Source organism: Lathamus discolor, chromosome 2 (genome assembly GCF_037157495.1).
Source record: "Lathamus discolor isolate bLatDis1 chromosome 2, bLatDis1.hap1, whole genome shotgun sequence".
In the NCBI taxonomy this organism is placed as follows: Eukaryota; Metazoa; Chordata; class Aves; order Psittaciformes; family Psittacidae; genus Lathamus; species Lathamus discolor.
In genome coordinates this window covers 109,087,717-109,108,448 of record NC_088885.1, presented here as the reverse complement: position 1 = coordinate 109,108,448, position 20,732 = coordinate 109,087,717, and the positions used below count along the sequence as shown (strand labels likewise).

The following is a 20,732-nucleotide window of genomic DNA, read 5'->3' as shown; positions in this document are numbered from 1 at the left end:
ATCTCATATGAATGAGGAGAGACTGAATCAATCAAATTCCACAGGGTCACAGAGTGGCTGAGGTGGGAAGGGACCTCTGGAGGTCATCTGCTCCAACTCCCCTGCTCAAGCAGGGTCACCCACAGCCAGTTTCCCAGCACCATGTCCAGGTGGCTTTTGAATATCTCCAAGGACAGAGACTCCGCAACCTCCCTGGGCAGCCTATGCCAGTGCTTAGTCACCCTGACAGTATAATGTATACAACAACATGAAACAATCACAGAACCGTAGAAAGAAAAAACAAGCTTGAAAGGTCATTGCGAAGGTTTCTATCCCATTCATGATCTTAGGACAGGAGCGGTTACATCTACCAATTTTGGACAGGTATTCCTTTCACCTGTTCTCCAGGCATTGTTTTTCCCCTTCCTCTTGCAAAAGCTGTTTATTGTATTTGAGGTAATCGTTGATTAAATGTTATATTCAGTGTAGAAAGCAAGCCTGACAATCAAAACCTCTAAGAAAACCTGTGATAAAGTTGAAAATTCTCAGTTTGTATTGACTAACTTAAAAATTATAAAAATTATATCAAACAAAAATTATTAACACAATACCATAAGAAGTTTCCTGATGTATTATATTTCCCAGGCACTGTTTTAGCAGTTACAAACCTGGTAAAAACTATGTAAAGAAGGAAATGTCTCAAAAGTTGGCTTTGAAAACAGCAAGTCTTTGCCACACACTGAGTTCAGTATGTTTTATGGCAAATTCCCAGTGAATTTCCCTCTGGGAAAGTCCAGCTGGTCCTAGGGGCACACCACCACCAGAGCTCCTGAAGTTCCCATGCAGAGCTACCAGTCCCACCAAGACGCATGAGCCAGCTCCGTGGTTTTCTACAGTGTGACACAACATGGCTCTGCAATTGAAATGGCAAGGGAAAGATGCTGCTTCCGAGGTTAAAGCAATGTTTAAGAGGAGAACTAAATGCAAACTTTTGCAAAGAAAAAAAAACCACAAAACCCCAAACTTTTACAAAAATAAAAGTCTATGAGATATTGACATTTGGGGCTGCTTGACAGCAACCACTAATGAAACAGCCTTGTTCTTTAGCGCACACACACACAGCCAGAGCTATACATCCTGGTAAGAGAAAATTTCTTGTATGACAGGCATCTCTACGTAGAAAGGAATCCAAGACTCTTTAGGAAAGATATGTTTTCCTTCTGGTGCCACAGCTCATGGAAGTATCAAATTCTCCTCAAAGTTATTCCAGTATTCCCGAGTTACTGCTCATTAGCCGAATAGGAGAATTCTCCATCATCTGAATATTAATAGACTGCAGTGAAGTGGAATTGGGAATATTTACACATTTGTACAGTGATACAGCTTTGACAAATGCCATATTGGTGGCTAATAATGCAGGAAAGCATTATCATGGGAAAATATGCTGTCATCATTTGAATTTTCAATCAATTTTCAAGTGTTCCAGACTGCAAGAGATACTTCCCTTGAATGTTCAGAAATGCTGAAGCATATCTTAACCAAGTAGTTAATTTTGTGTTTGCAGTTGAAAGGATCTTAACATGTTTTCTATGTTGTGGGGATTTCTATCTGTGCATCAGGTGAAGACTGTATAGCTGCAGCTCGTATTTTATACATTAAAAAGAGAGAAGCCTCCGGTGAATAAATGTGTAATGCTAATATGTCTTTTAAAATATGAGGAGCTTCTTAGGGTATGATTTGAATGTTAAGAGCAATCAGATCTTGTATTTTCTTCAGCTTCTAAATGTATTGCATTGTTTGAAGAGTAATCTACAACAAAGGATGAATGTCAAGTTCCTTGGTCAAAAAGGCATCTTTTAGCTAAAAAAAAAAAAAAAGCCAAAAGGAAAAAAAAGAAGGAAATTCAATTTGTTTGTGTATCTTAGTGTTAAAGTACCTGTATTCAGAGTTTGATTCCAGCTACTATTTCTGGGGGTTTTTAATGCGTTTGTGTGTATACAAAGTTTTAAGCATTACTGAAGGTATAAAGCTTGACAAAAGTTGAGTATACCATGTTCATGTGAAGAATATTGTATGAAGTGAATAAGTTTCCTTGTTTAAGGAACTCTTTGCTCTCTCTTTTTTATAAAACATATGAATTGTTTTGTTTTCTGTCCTTTGCCAGATGCACCTAAAGAGTATTTTGCTTTCATTAATTGGCCTAGTTCCCATAAATATGTCAAATATTGCTGTTTAGATCTCAAATAAGGAGTGCTACTGTAACCTGTGCAAAGAATTTAAAACCTCAACCCACCAAAAAACCTCCAAGAGCCCAGCTGTACTGAAATGTCTTAGAAGTTGTGAATGCTCCATCCCTGGCAGTGCTCAGTGCCAGGTTGGACAGGGTAGTGGGTGACATAGTGTAGTGTGTAGTGTCCCTGTCCTCAGCAGGGGTTTGAAACTAGATGATCTTAAGGTCCTTTCCAACCATAACTATTCTATGATTCTAAGTAAGAACTATTATAAATAACAGAAATCCTAGAGTAATTGAGTTACATATATGAAACTAGAAGAGTGCGTAGTTCAGACCCGCTCAGGGGAGAGGTTTTATTCCTTAAAGCATCCCTCAAAATCAAGCCTTCCCCACTATTTTTTCCATGAAGCTCCATGTCCGTGCAGGAAGGGGTGTCTCATCCTGAGACCTTTCTGTCAGGTTTTGCTGCAACTGATGCAAAAGCTGTCAGGAGGCACGAACACAGACAGCTAATGTGAGCATGTAAACATTGCTTTCTGAGAAAGGCAGAGAAAACTCCACTGCTGACCTCAGATGCTCGCGTAACTGGGTAACTCAGGTTCAGCTGAGTTCACAGCGCATTGTCACGTATGGTTTATTGCCGAGATATGGACTGTGATTTGTAAGCAGCAGCAGCAGCAATTCTGAAGCTAATGGTAGAAGTGTAATTGGGTGAAATCCAGGCATTTTTCAAGGTGGTGAGAATCTTGCCAGGAACTTTTAGGAGCTCAGACTCATTAACTGCAATGAGCAACAGGCTTCAGAAGGAAGGACAAACATAACAAAGGGTTTCTCAGCTCCTAGGAAAATAATTCTACACTGTGTTTGAAGTATTGATTTATTAGAGAACACTTCCAAAATAATGGCAATTTTAAAAATAGAAATATTCAGAGTTCAAAATGGGAACGAGCCAGAGACAGTGCTCCTCCAGGTGCTTTCTTACAGAAACATCATGTGCTCTTAACACAATTAAACATAAACACCTACAATTTTTAAACCTCAGCTGGGGCCTGTGGCTTTTTTCCTTTATTGCCTGTTATGGGTATAGAGTGATGCATAATGGCTAACTTGGCAGACTGCCTTTTTGCAGAGGGGCAGGTAGAGCTAGTGTGTGAAGAGCTGACTTATAAGAATCCCTTACCCCACTTGCTAGAAAATAATGATACCTTATCATTGATTAATCTCTAGGAGGACCATTTGAGAATATCTGCAAAGCTAGAAGTTGCTCACATGAGATTTTAGGATCACTATGGCTGACAGGGAGTAAATCATGAGAACACCATTTGTAAGTACACAGGAAATGTACCTGTTGAAAATAAAGCCTAGTGAATATTTAATAACTACTCCTGCTCTAACACGCTCCAGAAAACACCTGTTTTCTGAAGTTACTAATGGTTTCTGATTCTATCAATGTACCAAATGTGAACACAAAGATGCAGCCATTCACTCATACCATTGTTTCTTTCAGCTGCAGCCAGAACAAGGTGGGGTTTTTGATTCCAGGTAAGTTAATGGGCTTCCATTAACAGCAAATGAAAGACATTTTAAAAAGACAAAGCGTGGTATCAACCTGTCTCTCTTTCCTACATAGCTTAAGCAGCAAATCAGAAACGGAGCAGTGTTCAAGGCTTTTGGCATGGAGTTGTACCAGATTATGAAAATAGTGCTGACAGTCTGACGTTTATGTTTAGTTGTGAGCTTCATGACACATAATATCACAGGCTTTCTGCTATTACTCACAGGCGCTAGGTTTCACCTGTCACAGTGTTCACCCCAAAATTACTGTCATTTCGGACTTCTTTTGTTGGTTTTTTTTTTGTTTGGATTTTTTCGTTTGTTTTTTTTTTTTTTTTAATGCATAAAGCACAAATAAGGCAGGAAAGGAAGACTGAGCAGTGAGGGTCTGTTCTAGGCTGGGCAAGTTTCTGTTGGTATGTAATTTATTTCCGCCAGGAACAGCTGCTTTATTTCACTCAAAAGAATGTTCCCTACAAAAACATACCATAAGGTATTTTATGTTATAAGGGATAAAAATCTATAGGAAAAATTTGTAGGAAAATTGCTTTCTCAGATCAGCTCTGTAACTCTAGCATCATCTCAGAGTTGGGACTGATGTTTTCAAGGGTCTTCAGTGCCCACTTCTGACCTTTCTACATTGGTGTTTGCCCTGGGTTCAGCAGTAGCAGTCATTTTTCTCCTTCTTAGTAGTTGGTGCATTGCTGTATTTTTGACTTTCAGCCTGAGAACAACGCTGATAACACCGATGTTTTTAGCTGTTGCTAAGTCATGTTTACTCTGACCAAGGACTTTGTGAGTCTCATGCTCTGCCAGGGAGGAGGCAAAGCCAGGAGGAAGCAGAGCCAGGACACCTGACCCAAACTAGTGAAAGAGGTATTCCATACCACAGCATGTCATTGCCAGGATGTAGAACTGGGGGCAGTTACCCGGAAGGGCTAGATCACTGCTCGGCTGGGCTGGGTATTGTTTGGTGGATGGTGTATTCTCTTCCCTTGTTATTTCCCTTATCATTATTACTATTGGTGATAGCCATAGTGGTTTTGTGTTATACTTTAGTTACTGGACTGTTCTTATCTCAACCCATGGGAGTTACAGTCTTTTGATTCTCCCCCTCTGGGAGTGGTGGAAGGAAGGGGGGGGAGTGAGCGAGGGCTGCATGGCTGAATTGATGGGCTGGGCTTAAACCATGACAGTGTTCCACTGGGTCCTCCTATACTTTGAACAGGAAGGTCATGTAACAGAAGAAGCTAGGGGCCCCAGACCCCATCACTTCAGCTGTTACTCCAGTACTGCATGCCAGAAAGATTCGGGAGGGAGCAGGAGTTTCAGCTACGCTCTTTAACTGCCAGGACAAAACCATGGCTCGATCATGTCCCCTTATACTCCCTGTTGTTCTTCTTGCATCTGCGCTGTTGGAGTTCCAGTGAAAGGTGGAGGCAAAAAGACAGCAGAGACACAGTACAGTCTGATAACCAAAGTGACAGTTGCTAACCAAAGAGGAGTTGTCTGTCTCCCATAGGTGTCTGAAAACATACACCGAATCCTTAGGCTGATGCACTGTTCCTCTAGAGAGGCATACTGAAAGAAAATTTGGTTTCTCTGTCCTTCTGCAGAGTGTTCGGCACCTCACTGAGTGATGGCACATTTGTTGTCACCAGCAGTGTGAAAATTCCTGTGTGGAAGCATTTTTTGCTTTCATAGATGTGTGTGCTTGAGTGATATGAACAGATCACAAGATAATAAGGAACATGGCAATTACCAGCAGAACTCATTTGTTATCTGCTATCAAGCCTCAGCAGTGGAGGGAACATAGTCATCTGTGTGCCCTAATGAAATGTGACAGACGTTTAGAGACCAAAGGCTGATATTTCCTGACAGCATCACCATCTGCACAGTGAAAGCTGCTAGTATCCGGACATCATAATCTGTGAAGGGCTCTTTGTTATTGTACCTCCAAATCGCAGGTCACACAGATCCTGGAGGTATATGTCATCAGCTTTGTACGCAGTCACTTCGCAACAGCTAGGCTCCTAATTCTCAGTCTCTCACTGTGCTCCCCAGTAGGATGGTTAATGTTCCAAATAATCAAGCCAGTGGCCTAAAATGTAGATATTTAAAAAGAAAAAAATCAAAAAAAACCAAACCAACAAAAAAGCCTTCTAGGCTGTCAGCTAGATGGAGCTGTATACTCTGATTTCTAAGAGTAAGGGATTTTTCAAGGAAGCAGGGATTTAGCATATATGATATACAGCAGTTTGCTCAACTTCAGAATCATAACATGGTAGTAGTTTCTACAATCCTACTTCTACACACAATGCAGGTACAGGGAAAACTGTTTAAAGAACAGAAGATGCAATAATGGCAGGGATTTTTGCCTAAACCAAGGAAAAACATGTTGCCTCAGATATGTTGGAACACAAAGGTTAAAACAGGGGCTACAGGAACGATCCGGTACTTTTTTTTATCAAGCATTTTTTTCAGAACAAGGATAAAGGTGACCTTGAGAGAAAACAGTGCCGGTTAATTGGAGTAAAAAAAGACAGGCACACCCCCACCCAACCAACCAACGCTGCCGGTTAACATTATCTTGCAGGTTTCAGTGTTCCCCTGCATTATAAGGCAAAGGAGAAAAGGCTGAAGGCACAAGTCAAGTTATAGAAGTATATGTACCAATGTGGCCTTGAAAAAAAAACGGGTTTTTTTCTGAGGTCAGGGACCCTGAATAGTGGTCTTGAATTCCACATCTGTTTGGTAGAAATTTGTTTGGTGTTTGCTTCCCTGCCTGGCAGTGAACACAGAGCACTCAAGGGCTTTTCTTTTCCTTTTTTTTCTTTAGTTAAACAAAATCAAACAAAGCATCAACAAAGCCCCACAGAAGGAGGGACTTGATTCCACCTGCTAGAGGAATATTCCTGGTCAGGTAGAAACCCAGTGCCTTCTGCAAAGTTTTACTTGCCAGAGCCTGGCTTGTGACATGCTTCTTTCTCATCCATCCAGCTTCTCTGAGCTCAGCGATGAGCAATTGCCACTTGACTCAGGCACTGAACCTTGAAGCCAGCTTTAACAAACAGAAGGAACAGTTTGTGTACCTCCCCAGTACAGGGTGCCTCCTGATGCCTCCTTGGTGGCATCCCAGTGTCTCAAGTGCTGAGGAAATTTGTAGTCTCACGTTCTTTCACCCACTTACCAGAGGGAAGCATGGCATCAGGCTGATTTCTTTAAATGTGAGGGTGATGGAAGGACACACAGGGTCCTTGCACCTCCGGTATCTCAGACATCTCTGTTCTCTGGATCTCTCGATTTGACTGCTGTCTGGGAGTGAATGTCTGAAAATAAAAAAACATGAGGTCGAAGGAAGAGCCACAAAAGTAGCTCAGCACTGAGGGTCATTTTCCCACACAGTGCAGCTTCTCTTGCTCCCTGCAGGTTTCAGTGATCTAAACAAAAGAGGACAAGATGACCCCCTGTTCCTGCCTATGTATTTAGGAAGTCTAGTGCTCAGTAAAACAGTGGCCATATAAAAGTATCTGTAATTCTGGGAAATATGATCGGAGAAATTACATGATCCAATAACATGTTTTACTTAAGGTTGCTGAACTGCATGCCTATGAACTTACCACTGCACATATTCAGATCTGTAAGTCGGCTTTTCTACTATAGCGAGCAAAAACTCAAACCAGGTATGTAGTCTATGGGAAATCTGAAGTCAGCAGGACCTAGTAAACTGTCACAAACCATGGCGAACTGTGTCCTAGGAGCAGTTTTTGCCTTGGAAGCAAATATCACTGCTTTATGAGTAATCCCTCAGCAAGAGAAGGCAAGGAAGCACTGACTAACACAGTTGTCCCCTTGGAAATACTGAGCTGTGGGAGAGGGTTAATATCCCATCAATGAAGCAAAGAAGATTTATCATATTTGCTCTCCCTGTTCCGGAAGCAGATGGCTTTCATAGCTCATATTGTGTCTAAGGATTTTCAGAATGAGCTGTCTCATGAAAGAAATGAAGGGAAAAAGCTATAGTAGGAGGTATGTTTACTAAGCAAATATATAGCAAGTGCATCTACTATAGCAACTGGAGACAGAGGCTTCTGGGATGCATGTGCACATGGAATAGCAGATACCCATTTCTCAGGGCAGGAGCAAATGGGTCACCCTGCCAAATGACACAATTTAAAGTCATGGATGTAGCTTTTAAGTCTTCAGAACAATACAGTAGCACTCATTTTCCCCCAGGAGTGTCTTGCTCTAATATTTTAGAATCACTGTAGGTGGATTCAGTTTCCAGCTTGCATAAGAGTTTTCTTTCTGCACAAGTTCTACACTCAGATACTGTCACATGTGAATGATTCATGATGATCTGCACTGTGTGGCCTCCTGCTGTAGGCAACTGAGGGAAAAAAACCCAACACAAAACATCACCACAACAACAATATCCCATGCTTCTTTCTCTTTAGCATGTTATTTATTGTTGCTACTTACCTTTAATGAAATAAGAGACAAAAGGTACACCACAGTGTGTAATTCCACAGGGGTTCTAATCAAACCCAAACTAAAGATGAACTATTATTGGCTTAGCGTTAAAACTAGCAAGCTCATATAACAAAATCCAAGTAGCAAGTCACTGGAGGAAAAGTTATTAAAAACAGAAAAGCTGCTTATGTTAATTAAACAAAGAAAATCTGCCTGTCAGACAAGAACAGCTTAGAAGCAAATGCATTTAAAATATGTATCTATTTCTTGGCGTTCCCCAGATCACTCAGACACAGCCAGTATGTGTGCTCATCCATTCAGTCTTTAAAGAAATTGTTGCTCATGTTGACTGAATCAGGGGAGGAAATCTGGGGAAGATTCATTGCTCTCTAAAAACAAAAGCCCATGTTTGTCTACCAGGTTTTGTGAATGAAGCTCTGGAAGTAGAGGAAAGAGACTTCATTTGTGCTCCCTTTGAAAGGCAGGGTACGGCACAAATTAAAAATATATTAGGCCTCAGAGAACCCCTCTGCTTTGGAAAACCCAAAATAGGGAAAAGGGTTCTGCCAGAGCTTATCATGAGACACCAGAAGACAGCGACAAGCAAAACCCATCCATTAGAAAGCAGGCTCCATCAGCACTGCTGCTCACTCTTTACTGAGTGTCAGATAAGGAAGACGTTACCAACAGCTTGGGATTTCCCCCTCACTCCCAGAAACTATTTTAACAGTTGATCCCCGTGTTGCAGTAACCCATTGAGAGAAAATAGGCGATGCCAATACTCATGTTTTCCTTAATTTCATTTCTTCTGACACCTGAGTGGATAAGCAAGCGTGAATCCCATATCCCTTCAAGAATATATGCTTATCCTCTTATCTTTTCCCCTACTTTGAACTTCTTTAGAAAAGCCTTCAGTAGCGACATATTACCCTATGTATTTGACATTAGTACACATTGAAAGGACAACTGCAACATATTTCATGGTAGTCATATTAAGAAAGTTGCACAGCTATTTTTATACACTTACCATTGTAGACATACTACGAACAGAGAGATTCAACAAGTCACCAAAAAAAGAAAACATCAAAACCAACTTAAGTAGAGACTGTAAGATTCTTAGGTGCGTTGTTTGCTATTGAATAAATATACAAGGATTTCCAATTCTTAACTCTCTTAACTTTAATATTACCATTTCTATACTTTTATGACATTATAAAATTAAGATAGCTGTTTCTAAGCCACAAGGTTGTTGGGTTTTTTATTTATTTATTTTAGAGCAGGGATTTTCAATGTAACCACACAGAACCAAAAACTTTAGGAACAGTGGCATTTACTGATCTTTTACAACATCCTGCAGGTGAATTTCCATTATTTCCATTTAGGTATTGCTCCCTGATTACCTTACAAAGAATAGCGCATGTATCATAATAAAATTGTGATAATCAACCTGAATGAAAACTCAGCAAGTTCAGTGCAGGATAACTCCAGGCACCCAATTCTTCTTCATATGATAAATGTACTTTCACATGTTTTTGCATCCTTCTGCTTACCGCTGATAAGTGCTAAAAGGTGGTGAATTTGTTTTAAACATACATAGATACCATTTTGATTGTATTCTACTTTTCAGATATTAATTATTGAGCTGAATAGTGCATTGATTACTACAAACCTCATGAACACATTGTTTGTCTATGTCATGTTTGTCATTGTATGTTTGTCATTGTTGTCATGAATACATAAGATTGTCTAGTGAATCTGAAAATTGCTTCCCTTCTTTTGACAAGAGAAACCAGAGACATGCAAGATATTAAGAGCTGAGATTTTTTATTTGCAATCAGACCTGTATCACATCTGTAGTAATTTCTCTCACCTCTGTTTTGTCCTGAAAATATAATCTGTCAGTGAAGATACCAAAAATACCCGCTTTCACCATGTAGTAAGAATATTACAAGCCAAAGCTAAAGTTTTCTTCTGTGCGACTCTCTCAAGTGCAGTACAGATCTCAAGTATGTATCCCGGATGCAAGTGGTGTGCAGAACACCCTTTGTCAGTAAGAAATACTAGATGCATGCCTTAATTTAGAGATATATACTATAGCTACACGCATTATTTGGCTCTTAGGGAAAACTATGCTATTTAAGCTACAGCATTTGTTTTTCCTCTATAGGACACCATTGAAAACTTCCTCAAGGCTCTGTTAGGCTTCCTACCATTTTATCTTTCCAAGATATTAGATGTCTGACAACACTGAAAATGATGGGTATGATTTAATGGTTGAGCAATAGTGAAGGCAAAGACAGTGAAGAGATACTGTAGAAGAGCACAGTGGGAGGAGAGTGGAATAGGTTCATATGAAGCAGTGGATCCAGCAAAAGCCTGGATTCACTGTGTTTTGAAATTCCTCTTTTTTTAACACTTATAAAAATAGGACATGCAAAAAATTTCCAGACTACACACAGATTGTTAAAATAACTACCAGGAGACATATTTCAAATTTATGGGGACAAAAAGCATTAACAAAAAGAAAATAACTCCCAAGAAATGAGGATTTTGCTGTTCTATAGCTCTCCTTCCTACAGCACTGTAGGTGAATCCATGGCAAACATTGTTGTGCACTATGAAGTGTCTCCAACAGAACTGCTCTCCATCCACTAGGCTTGCCTGCTCATTTGCCTCAGAATTTAACCTTTACTCATGTTTTCTTAGGCTCTAGAAAGCAAAGATGCAAAGAGTGCTTACAAAAGAGCTACCTCCCAGCCTAAGGCAAATTGACAAAAAGGCTAATGGTAAAAAACATACCATTATGACAAACATGCACATGCCTCATGACACAATTACTTCCAACTTTCAAAGTCTGCTTGGCTGGGAAGATTCACCCAGTGTCTATAGAAGTGAACCAACTGCATACTTGCAATCCCGGTCAGTTTTCTTTATCAGAGGATTCAGACAAACTTTAATCATGTTGAATTCTTCTTTGCACTTTTAAGCACAAGAAGATTGGGCTAAATCATCTTCTGTTATGAGTCAATGCTGTTAAATTACAAAAAAAAAAAAAAAAAAAGAAAAAAGAAGAAGGAACCAAGCAGTTTTGAAAGACTTAATATTACAGAATGTGGCTATTCATGAATAAACCTCCAGCTTATTCGTGTAGAATAGAATCTACTGGTGTATTACTACAATAATTCAGTTGAAGCAGAGCTACAAGCTATTCTAGAATTAAATATACTGTTACTCATTTCAGATGTTACTAGTGCAATCATCATTACAGTAAGGGAGCATAAAAGTGAAAGCTACATGTATTTAATTTCTATTTTCAGAAAAATTATGGATTTCTTCAGCGATATAGAGCAGTTAAAAGATAAGCTCTCTATTACCAGCTAAACACAGTGCTATTTAAAGTGAATCTATGTAACAGTTGTAGATATCTAAAGTCACTTTATGCCCAGCAGGTGAGAAATATCTACCATGACAGAATTCAGACACAGTGTATTTCCATCCTTTAAGACATTAATAAACTCAAACCCTATTTTTAAGCCACTCCAGTCTTAATTTTCCGTAAATCAAACCCCATCAAAGTTGCAAAACTGAAGGAAAAGCTGGCAAATTCCATATCAGCACATCAGTTTCTCTTCTTAGTATCAAGAAAATTAAAAGGAATAGTTGAGGCACAAGTGATTTTTATGCAGAAGTATAGAAGTATTTCAAATAAGTAGACTAAAACTTCAGTACTTCTTTTGACTTCTTTAAAAAAAGATATAGATCATAGATCTATGATCACAGTCATAAATCACAGTCACCGTAGTCTTACTGGATTGTTCTTCCCCCCATCCCAAGATGAAGAAAAAAATTGGTTCACGGAACTTACCAAATCTGCTTTATACTGCCATTTGAGCATAGTTCATGTTTAATCAAAGCAAAGTACAAACTCGTGCTTCAAAGCAGCCTGAAAGCATTCTGCTATTTCTTCAGTGAAGACAGCTTCAGTGAACCCAGTAACTCAAAGAAGAGTCCATCCAGCTGAACTGACATTAACATTGCACCCAGAACTTACACAAAAAGTGCACTGACAACAAGCTTTTCAGAGTAAGTCCGTACCATAAAAGCTTGTGCTTGGAACTCATTTTATAGCTATGGTTATTTTTTCTGTTAAGAGGCACTGCATAAATATAGAGTTAGTCATCTAATGCACTTAATATTTCTCAGCTGAGAACTATTGCAGCTTTACCCTATGTCTAGGTGTGATTATACTTTGGTTTGCTTTACGACAGTAACATTGCACTACCAATACAGCTGATCTAAAGAAAAGGCTGAAAATATGCAGACTGGAGGACTGAAAAAAACAACAATCTTCTCGTTTACTTCTTTTCATGCTTCTTGGTTAATTTTCCTCTTTCTAGCTGGAGGCTTGTACTGCTGTTTGTTCTCTTCTCCTGCTGGCTCTCCTGGGAAACTTGCTGCACTGCTCGGAGGATAGCAGTTTGCACAATCTGCTTGCTGGCGTTCTGCAGCTTAACTTCATCTTGCTCTGTCCCTGGCTTCTCACCTGCCACAGGTAAATGACAAAGAAAGGGAACTAAGCATTTGTGACTACTCTCTGAAAATCTGAAGGATAAAGAAAGAGATGGGAAAAAAAAAACCCAAAACAAAACCACCACCAAACAGAAAAAACACACTAAAACACACCCACCCCCCCCAAAAAAAAAAAAAAAAAAAAACACCACAAAATACCAAAAACAAAACCAAAACAAAACCCCAAAACAAAACCAAAACCCAAAACCAAATATGCAGTGCTTGGAAACAGTTCATTACATAGGAAACCTGCAAACACAGAAGATGAAGTAGGGTAGATGAAGTAGGGTAGATAGTGCCTCCATATGCTCAGTGCTACAGGACTGAAGGAAGGATGCTTTGAGTCATAGAGCTAAGGTACCCATGCCTACTTCCCATCTCTGGGGACAGCTGTGGCTCCACTGCTGAAACAAGAACAGCTACATTTTGCAGTAAGACAGGGCAGGAGGGTTTTGTCATCCAGCTGTGAATCATATCCTTTTTTGACTTGAGCTGTACTTCTGGATAAGGAACTGGACTTTATTTTGCAATCCTGACATGGACTTTTTCACCACCATACAGAGAAAAATCTGTTTCATTAACATTTCTATTTACTTTTAGTTCTGTCTAAAAGCACTCACCCATCAAATTCCAATTGACCTTGAGGTATAAAACTGTGTTAAGTGCCAGTTTGTTAATTCTTAGGTCCCTAAAAACATTTGAAAAAGCATTTAAAAAGGCTCAGATTGCTGTAGGTAAAGCAGGAACACACACACGCAAACATCCACAACACTGCCTGTAGCAACCTGACAAATACATATTCGGACCCAAACCATTCTGTGGTTCTGTGATCCTATGATTCTTTGAGCCAATAAAACTACCAGCAAAATGATAAAAGCTTACTCTAAGAGAAAGAAATTATTCATTACCTCTCCTGCTTCTTTGAAAGGGCTTCAAAAATATACTTATTTCTATCATGTTCATATTATACATGTTAAGGGTAAAAGTAAAATACAAATGTGATTTAATGCTACTGAAATTAAATAATTAAAAAAAATGCAGCTGTACTGAGATGACAAAGTTTGCCCACAATAAGAGGGTAAACCCACGAAAACTTAGAAAACATGTTTTAAGTTGGAAAAGCTGACTGAATGGAATCACTTGAATTCTTGGCACAGTCGGATTCCCTGATTCAGTTTGTTCCACTCCTCAGCACTTGAAACTGTTTTTTGGAAAAATTTCAATGTTGCTTAACAGTAAAGCACACATATTTCTTTATTACTCAAATATGAACTCACTTGGTATTACACAATGAATTAGTCTTCTTGCAGGGCTGAAAGAGACCATCCCATTCAGCTGATATTCAGAAGATAATATATTAACAAAAGCATGGATAAACAGGAAATTGTAAATACAAATGAGTATGCTGGAATAGATTATGAAATTATATTAAATGTGAAAAATTTGCCAACCCCTATAGCCATAAACCCCTCAAAACTTATTATTAAAAACATACTGTCATTAAGCACATTGCTGTTTAAAATTAGTGTTCTCTCCTTAGGAATGCTTGGTTCTTGACAATCTACAAAATCTGAACTTTAAATATTTTTACATTAGGAAGGTCATCCCCAGCAACACCCAGCTGAAAAAATGATAGTTTTAGTTTTCCAGTGAATTTCTACCCAAGTTCAGTCATTATCATGGAGCAAAGCCTGCCTGAAAGCATCACTCAGATAAGTGAGGCCTACATTACGTGTGCCCAGCTTGAACTCATTAGATGACTCTTTTCTTTTTTTTTACTGGGAAAACATATCAAGAACAAAACCCCCAAAATATCTGGGCTATTACTGCCCTGATAGTTTATGTATGCACAGAAAGGAAATAAGGCAGCTCAAACAGACTTAAGAATTTTACACCTGTGTAACACATTTAGGCAGATAGTAACGCAGGTAGCAACAGCTAATTGGCTTTGGACATGGAGAGAGTCAGAGATGTTGGCCTGGGGTGATGTGACCAATGAGACCATTGGTAGCTTATGCTGAACACACAGATCAGAAAGCAACAGTGAAAAAAAAAAATAGCCTTTTTTGAGGCTCCTTAGGACCATTATGTGTAAGAGCTAGACTGCCAGCCAGGATCCAGACATGTTGAGCAGTCAGACATGAACGTCTGGCTCCCCCAGGTGTGTGGTGTCCATCACAGCTGACCCATCTGGACATGCCTGAGCAAATGATTCTAGATTGGCTCTGCCTGAGCAGGAGTTGGACAAGACAACATCCAGAGGTCCCTTCCAATCTCAAGCCTTCTGTGTCCTAGCTGAGGCTGCCATAAACTCCAACTTTTCCACTTCCTGAAGGAGTAAACGTGTCTGGAAGACCATCCCCACTACTTCCTCTTCTTTCAATTATTAATTTCAAGAACAGAAAATAGCTTTGTGCTAAGTGCTGAGAAGGTCATTTATTTACTGATATGCTGGCACTACTCTTTGCACAAGAGGGATTGACTAAGGAAAACTGAGATGACTCATGTAAGGACCTCAAAGGGATCATGAGCTGGAACATATCTATCAAACTGCACCACCTTGCTGAAATATAGACTGCTGTGGATATAAACAAAGGCAGAAATCTGAGTGCCTGTAAAATTAATCAGACATTTTAAGAACTGCCTATTTTCCATTAGGTAAAAGAGAGACATTGCCCTGTTGTCTAAGCATTTGGTGTTTAGCTAATCAGAATAAGAGTTACTCAGGTGATAAAATACAGCTAATTTTTACCTATGATATTTTGAGATTTGAAGAATAACTAGCTTCATTAAGATTTCATTAAACAAGGTCATTAGAAGTAATTGCTGGGAAAAATTTGCAGGATACAGAAACAGCATTCTGTCTACTAGTTATCCTTGTCTAATGACTACTCTTTTTCTCTCAATGACAGAAAATCTTTTCTACTTATTCTCTATTTTTAAATGCTCACCTGACTTATACAGGAACCCAGCACCCTAATTCTGCAAATAGAGAACTGAAAAATGCAGGTTAAGTGATATTAAATGCAAGTTAGCAATTTTACCTTAAGACATGACAAAGTCTCTTTAGCATGCTTTTAGCACCTCGTCTTTCATTTGGGGAGCTGTACGCCAACTAACATAACAGATGAAAATTATTTTGTAAACTCCAGCCTGGTTCCACAATCTAAATATTAGTTTGAGAGATTTAAAAAAAAAAACCAAACAACAACTAAAAATTTTGGACTTACTGCAGGAATCAGTCACATATTTCACTTTTATCTAAAACTAGTGCCATGTATCAGTACCTTGAAATTCCCTTGGCTCGCTTGAAGATGTTCCTCATGAAGGAAAATTTGCTAGCAGTTTGGAAAAAGAATAAAAGCATTTAAAGTATATTCCAAATATTCATCTCAATTACTAGAACTAATATTAGCTGAAGTCCAAGAACACCTTGTGTAGGAGACTACATTCTCTGCAATGTTTGCACTAAGGAATATGCATAGAAAAGTATACAAGGAAAATGCTAGCTACAGAGAAATAGCATTTAGCACAGCTTAAATCTTGAAAAACTTCACTCTCTTTGCACATGGAGTTTTTATCGTTTACACACCTTACTTTCTTCAAAGCATCCTGAGTCACTTCCTCTTCCTTTTCAGATTGCAATCAAAGTAGTCTCCTGCACTTCCTGCTGATATACCCTGTGCCTTTTCCCTTTCAGCTTGCTACAAGTTAAAATTAATGTTTTATGAACACTCTTGCTAGGTAACACTTAATGACAGGTAATTTGTATGAATCAGCAGTTAAGTTTTCTACCATATCTTTTCATAGGATAGTTGGGAATACTATAATGATGCTAAACTACCACAGGCATGATTTTGCTCTTGCAAAGATGCAAGTCCACCCCAGATCCACTATTGCTGGCAATGAACTGTGGGGGGATGAGACACCTTTCAGTGAGTGCAGAATCAGTGATTTAGAAGGAAACAGAAGCAACACTTCTGACACGGAAAGACATGAGGGGCTAAATGGTGAAGGAGCTGTGGTAGGAAGGAACTTTGAACTCTTGGAAAATATGGAGTAGAAATAATTTATCTCATACTTTTTGAAAAAAGATTAGTCATTCATGAGCGCACATGACCATGAATGTAAACTGTATCTCAGGAAACTTCTCTTGTTCCTCAGTTATTCCTTTTGCTTCTTGAACTGTATGACCTTACTGCTTTCCCAGGAGAAAAATAATGCCTTTAATTTTAAGTCACCTTTTTTCCAAGCATGTGACATTTACGCAGCTCATCATGTCTTCCTGCAGGTTATGTCTCATCCTGCCTTGAGGCACAACACAAACATTGCACTTGAAGAGAATAGCTCAGTTTATGACAGGTTCCATGAATCCCAAGGGCCATGCATCAGAGATCAAAAGTTTATGTTCTGCTTCACAGGAATAACATATGCAGTTTAATTTCAGTGAATGAATACCACCAAAGTCGTTCTGGAAAAAATGAAATTTTTTTGGGGCAAAAAGCTTTGAGCTTAAGCATACCTAAAGCTAACAATAAAAATCACATTCCTCTAAGCAAACTTCTAAGCAATTCAGAACTCACAATTACCCAAAATGTATTCCCGTTAGCTACAATTTCATTTTATGCAAAATTTCTGAAAGCTGAAAGAGCCATGAAGCGAATATTTTTTCTTCATTTTTACATGAAATTCAGCAGGTATATCCTTTAACTAGAAAATGTACTGTTCGTTTTGTTAATATATTGCTTTGGATTGTGATAGTTAACCATTATACTATTTTCTGCAGCTTTGCAACATTAGAATTGTTTTTCCATTATTAATAAAAGTTAATAATAGTCCAACAAAAATACTGTTGTCTAGTAAATTTATTTCAATTATACTGAAAATTACTACTGTAATTTTTATAATCCAAATGTCAGTATTAATGAAATTTTAAAATGCAATGGAAGTATAAGTAAGCAAGACTGTGACGATAAGGCTTCATCATCACAAGGGCCACTGCAGATGTATGGGAGCTATATTTATTGAAAAAAATTTGCAGGATATTGCCTCAATTGTGTTTATAAATTGTAAATCTTTCAAAAAAATTTAAAGAACCTGGCAAGTTCGTAAGGACATCATGTACATGTATATGTTGTAGTAATTAACAGCAACATTCTTTGTATCAACGTTGATATTCTACTACAAGAAACAAAGTTCCTCTCTTTTAACTTCCCACTGGCATCAGGCAGTGATATATCTCTCCAGCTTGTCAACCACAGCATAGAAGTTCCAGATGAGCCTCTTCTGGCAAATATTTTGTAACCTGTAAATTGAAATGGTTAATAATATAAAATCAATCTCCTTCTTTGATTTGCCTTATAGGTTGGTTGCTCGGATTTTAGCACTAGAAGCCTAATTTGAAGAGATATAAAATATAAAGCTGCACAGCATCCATAATCAGGAAATGTTGATGAGTCATGTTAATTACACCGAGAATGAATGAACATGGCAGTCATCCAGGGCTGAAGGCTTTCCAACACATGTGCATAAACCCAACTTTATGCATGAGTGTCATTAAGCTATTCTCAGGATTAGAGACCCAATTTGTCTCCGTGTCTTCAATGATGCCAGTTCAGAGACCTCATGAAAAGGTCCTACTCTGAAATTGTAAATTTAATCTTAGAAAATTAAATAAGAAATGTATTCTTAAGTGTATTACAGTTAATTCTGTCCAGCACTGTTTCTCAAACTCTAAAATGGAGCCTTGTGAAGTCCTGACATATAGCTGTCAAGTACAGGATGGCAATACTCAGTTGCCTTGATCCTTAACTCCTGCCATGCAGTTAGCATGGAAAAGGAACCGTATCAGGAAGGGAGCCAGGACAGACTACTTTGCTCTTCAAAACAAATAATAAGAATGAAGCTGGAACAACCCTGCTCTGAACACTAATCCGGGAAGAACGGAAGGGCAAAGGAGCAGAGCAGAAATGCAGATAAATTGTCTCAAAGGATGAAATATCTCCAGAGTATCATTGTATCATTTTTATCCAGACATTAGCTATATCTGAAGTGAAGTTTGATTTGTTCGTTTGTTGTTTTGTTTCTCAACGAGTTTTTCTCTTTCTGTAAGTCTCTTGGTTTGTTTACTATATATTTTTGAAGACTGCAGTGAGCTATTTCACGCTATTTGAAATATGACAGCCAAAATGAAGCCTCCAAAGCTTTTTATATTAAAAGATTATTGGAATCTACAGATACATTCTCTACCTAGCTTTGGTGGGTGTTAGAAGACTTTTGGTACCCACCACTTTATAGTGTAAATGAAGAACTATGTACAGGTTAATTAAATTTGCAATATTTAAACCTGGGTTGTTTTGTAAAAAGTTAAAAAAAAAAAAAAAAAAAGAAACAAAAAGGAAGAGGTTATTGGAACCTGTCAAGAACCAGCAAATCCTGTTACATTTTAGATGTGTTTCAATTTATACCAGGCTATTCGGAGTCTAGTTTCAGAAATGGCCTAGTCAGACCTTATCTCTTGGGAAAAAAAAACACAGCAAAAACAACAAAAAACAAACCCAAAGCCCCAAACCAAGCCAATCCCCCTTCCAAAACTGCTTACTTCAAGACAAAATGTATGTTAAGCTGCGAGTACTTAACAGAAGCAGTAATGGATGCACACCCCCTCCATGCTGACAAACAGTGGCTGGATTCACTGACCGAAGTTAAGAAAACAGTGTCATATGAGATATGCATACTACAAAGTGAAGTAAATCTAAGTAATCCATAGGAGATTATATTTGCCTTACAGTTAGAGAAATACCTGAATAGATTAGGGTTCAATTTACTTCTTCAGGCAGAAAATTTCAGATTCTCTTGAAGAAGGAAGACAGCATCTTCTGATAACATGACCACAGGGTCAGATGACAGCATCAAAGAGCTCACCTGTCTTGACTTTCCTGGCAAGGCATTCTAAAGGAACCCGAAGCTTTTTATGGTTATTTAGGTCAGCTTTTCATTTCTGCTAACATCAGTATAGATTCTGCTCCAATTGCAATCCCTTAAGAAATATTAAATCTTGTTTTGTAGAAGATTGCAAATTATTATGGAATGAACACACTACAAATGGGTAACCACTACTCAGATATTTCAGAAAAGCTATACAGAAATAACCAATACCTTGCTTGCGAAGAATTTTTGTTTAACTTAATATTTATAAACTCAATACAATGGATTCATAAAATCTGTAGTTGATGAGACCGAAGGTATAAGAATAAACCTGCCTTTCACTGCATTTTACAGTAAGTGCATTTTAATTTTTTTAATTTAATTATCATGATAAAGCTTATAAGCTTGGAATCATACTATTTACATCTATAACAAATACAATGGAGCAATTCATCTAGAAGAATAATCATGTGGAAGGACAAACTTTAGGAGCCAGTGTAAGTCATTCCTTTTGTATATTCACTGTTTGATTTTCCTGCTCAATACATGGTGCCGGTAAGGATGCTAATAATGACTGTATTGCATATTACCACCATCCCTCAACTGTGAAGAACTCCTTCAATACAGGCCACATAGCCACTGTGAAGACAATTCTTTTCACTGCTAACCTGAATAGGATTCAACCCAGTGATACGGAAGTGAGAGGTGCCAGCCTCCCTTGTTTAAGCCTTCAGTTCTGTTAAAAATAATTCGAAAAAGTAAATTCTGTGCTAGTTTTTAACACTATGTTGATTCAGACTTTAAAGAAAGATTGCATCTAGGACTGTTGACTACTTTTTGAACTTGCTAATTTCATCCCATTTCTGAATACCTATGAACTAACTTTCTTCCAGTAATGAGATCTGCTGGCAGAGTTTCACAACAAGGAAAAGATCAACGTATCACTGGGGAGAGGTCAGCACAAGAAACAATTTTTCCTCAGCAAAACAGAACAAGA

The 20,732-nt window shown here is 38.4% G+C and overlaps 1 protein-coding gene across 4 annotated transcripts in view; it reads right to left on the bottom strand.

Moving 5' to 3' along the window:
- Positions 1-11,409: 11,409 nt before the first annotated feature.
- Positions 11,410-20,732, bottom strand: part of AKAIN1 (A-kinase anchor inhibitor 1) — a 29,416-nt gene continuing 20,093 nt past the window's right edge. Inside the window, exons 2-6 of one of the 4 annotated variants that reach the window (XM_065668048.1) lie at positions 17,050-17,116; positions 16,096-16,146; positions 15,853-15,974; positions 14,086-14,120; positions 11,410-12,782 (exon numbers count right to left, since the gene is read on the bottom strand). In XM_065668048.1, coding sequence (XP_065524120.1) covers positions 12,595-12,782; positions 14,086-14,120; positions 15,853-15,881 — 252 coding nt within the window. In that variant the 5' untranslated portion in view covers positions 15,882-15,974; positions 16,096-16,146; positions 17,050-17,116 and the 3' untranslated portion in view covers positions 11,410-12,594. Of the gene's footprint in view, positions 12,783-14,085; positions 14,121-15,852; positions 15,975-16,095; positions 16,147-17,049; positions 17,117-17,665; positions 18,114-19,610; positions 19,751-20,732 lie in introns of those variants that run through there. The other 3 variants (XR_010610154.1, XM_065668050.1, XR_010610153.1) reach the window with 3 other exon arrangements.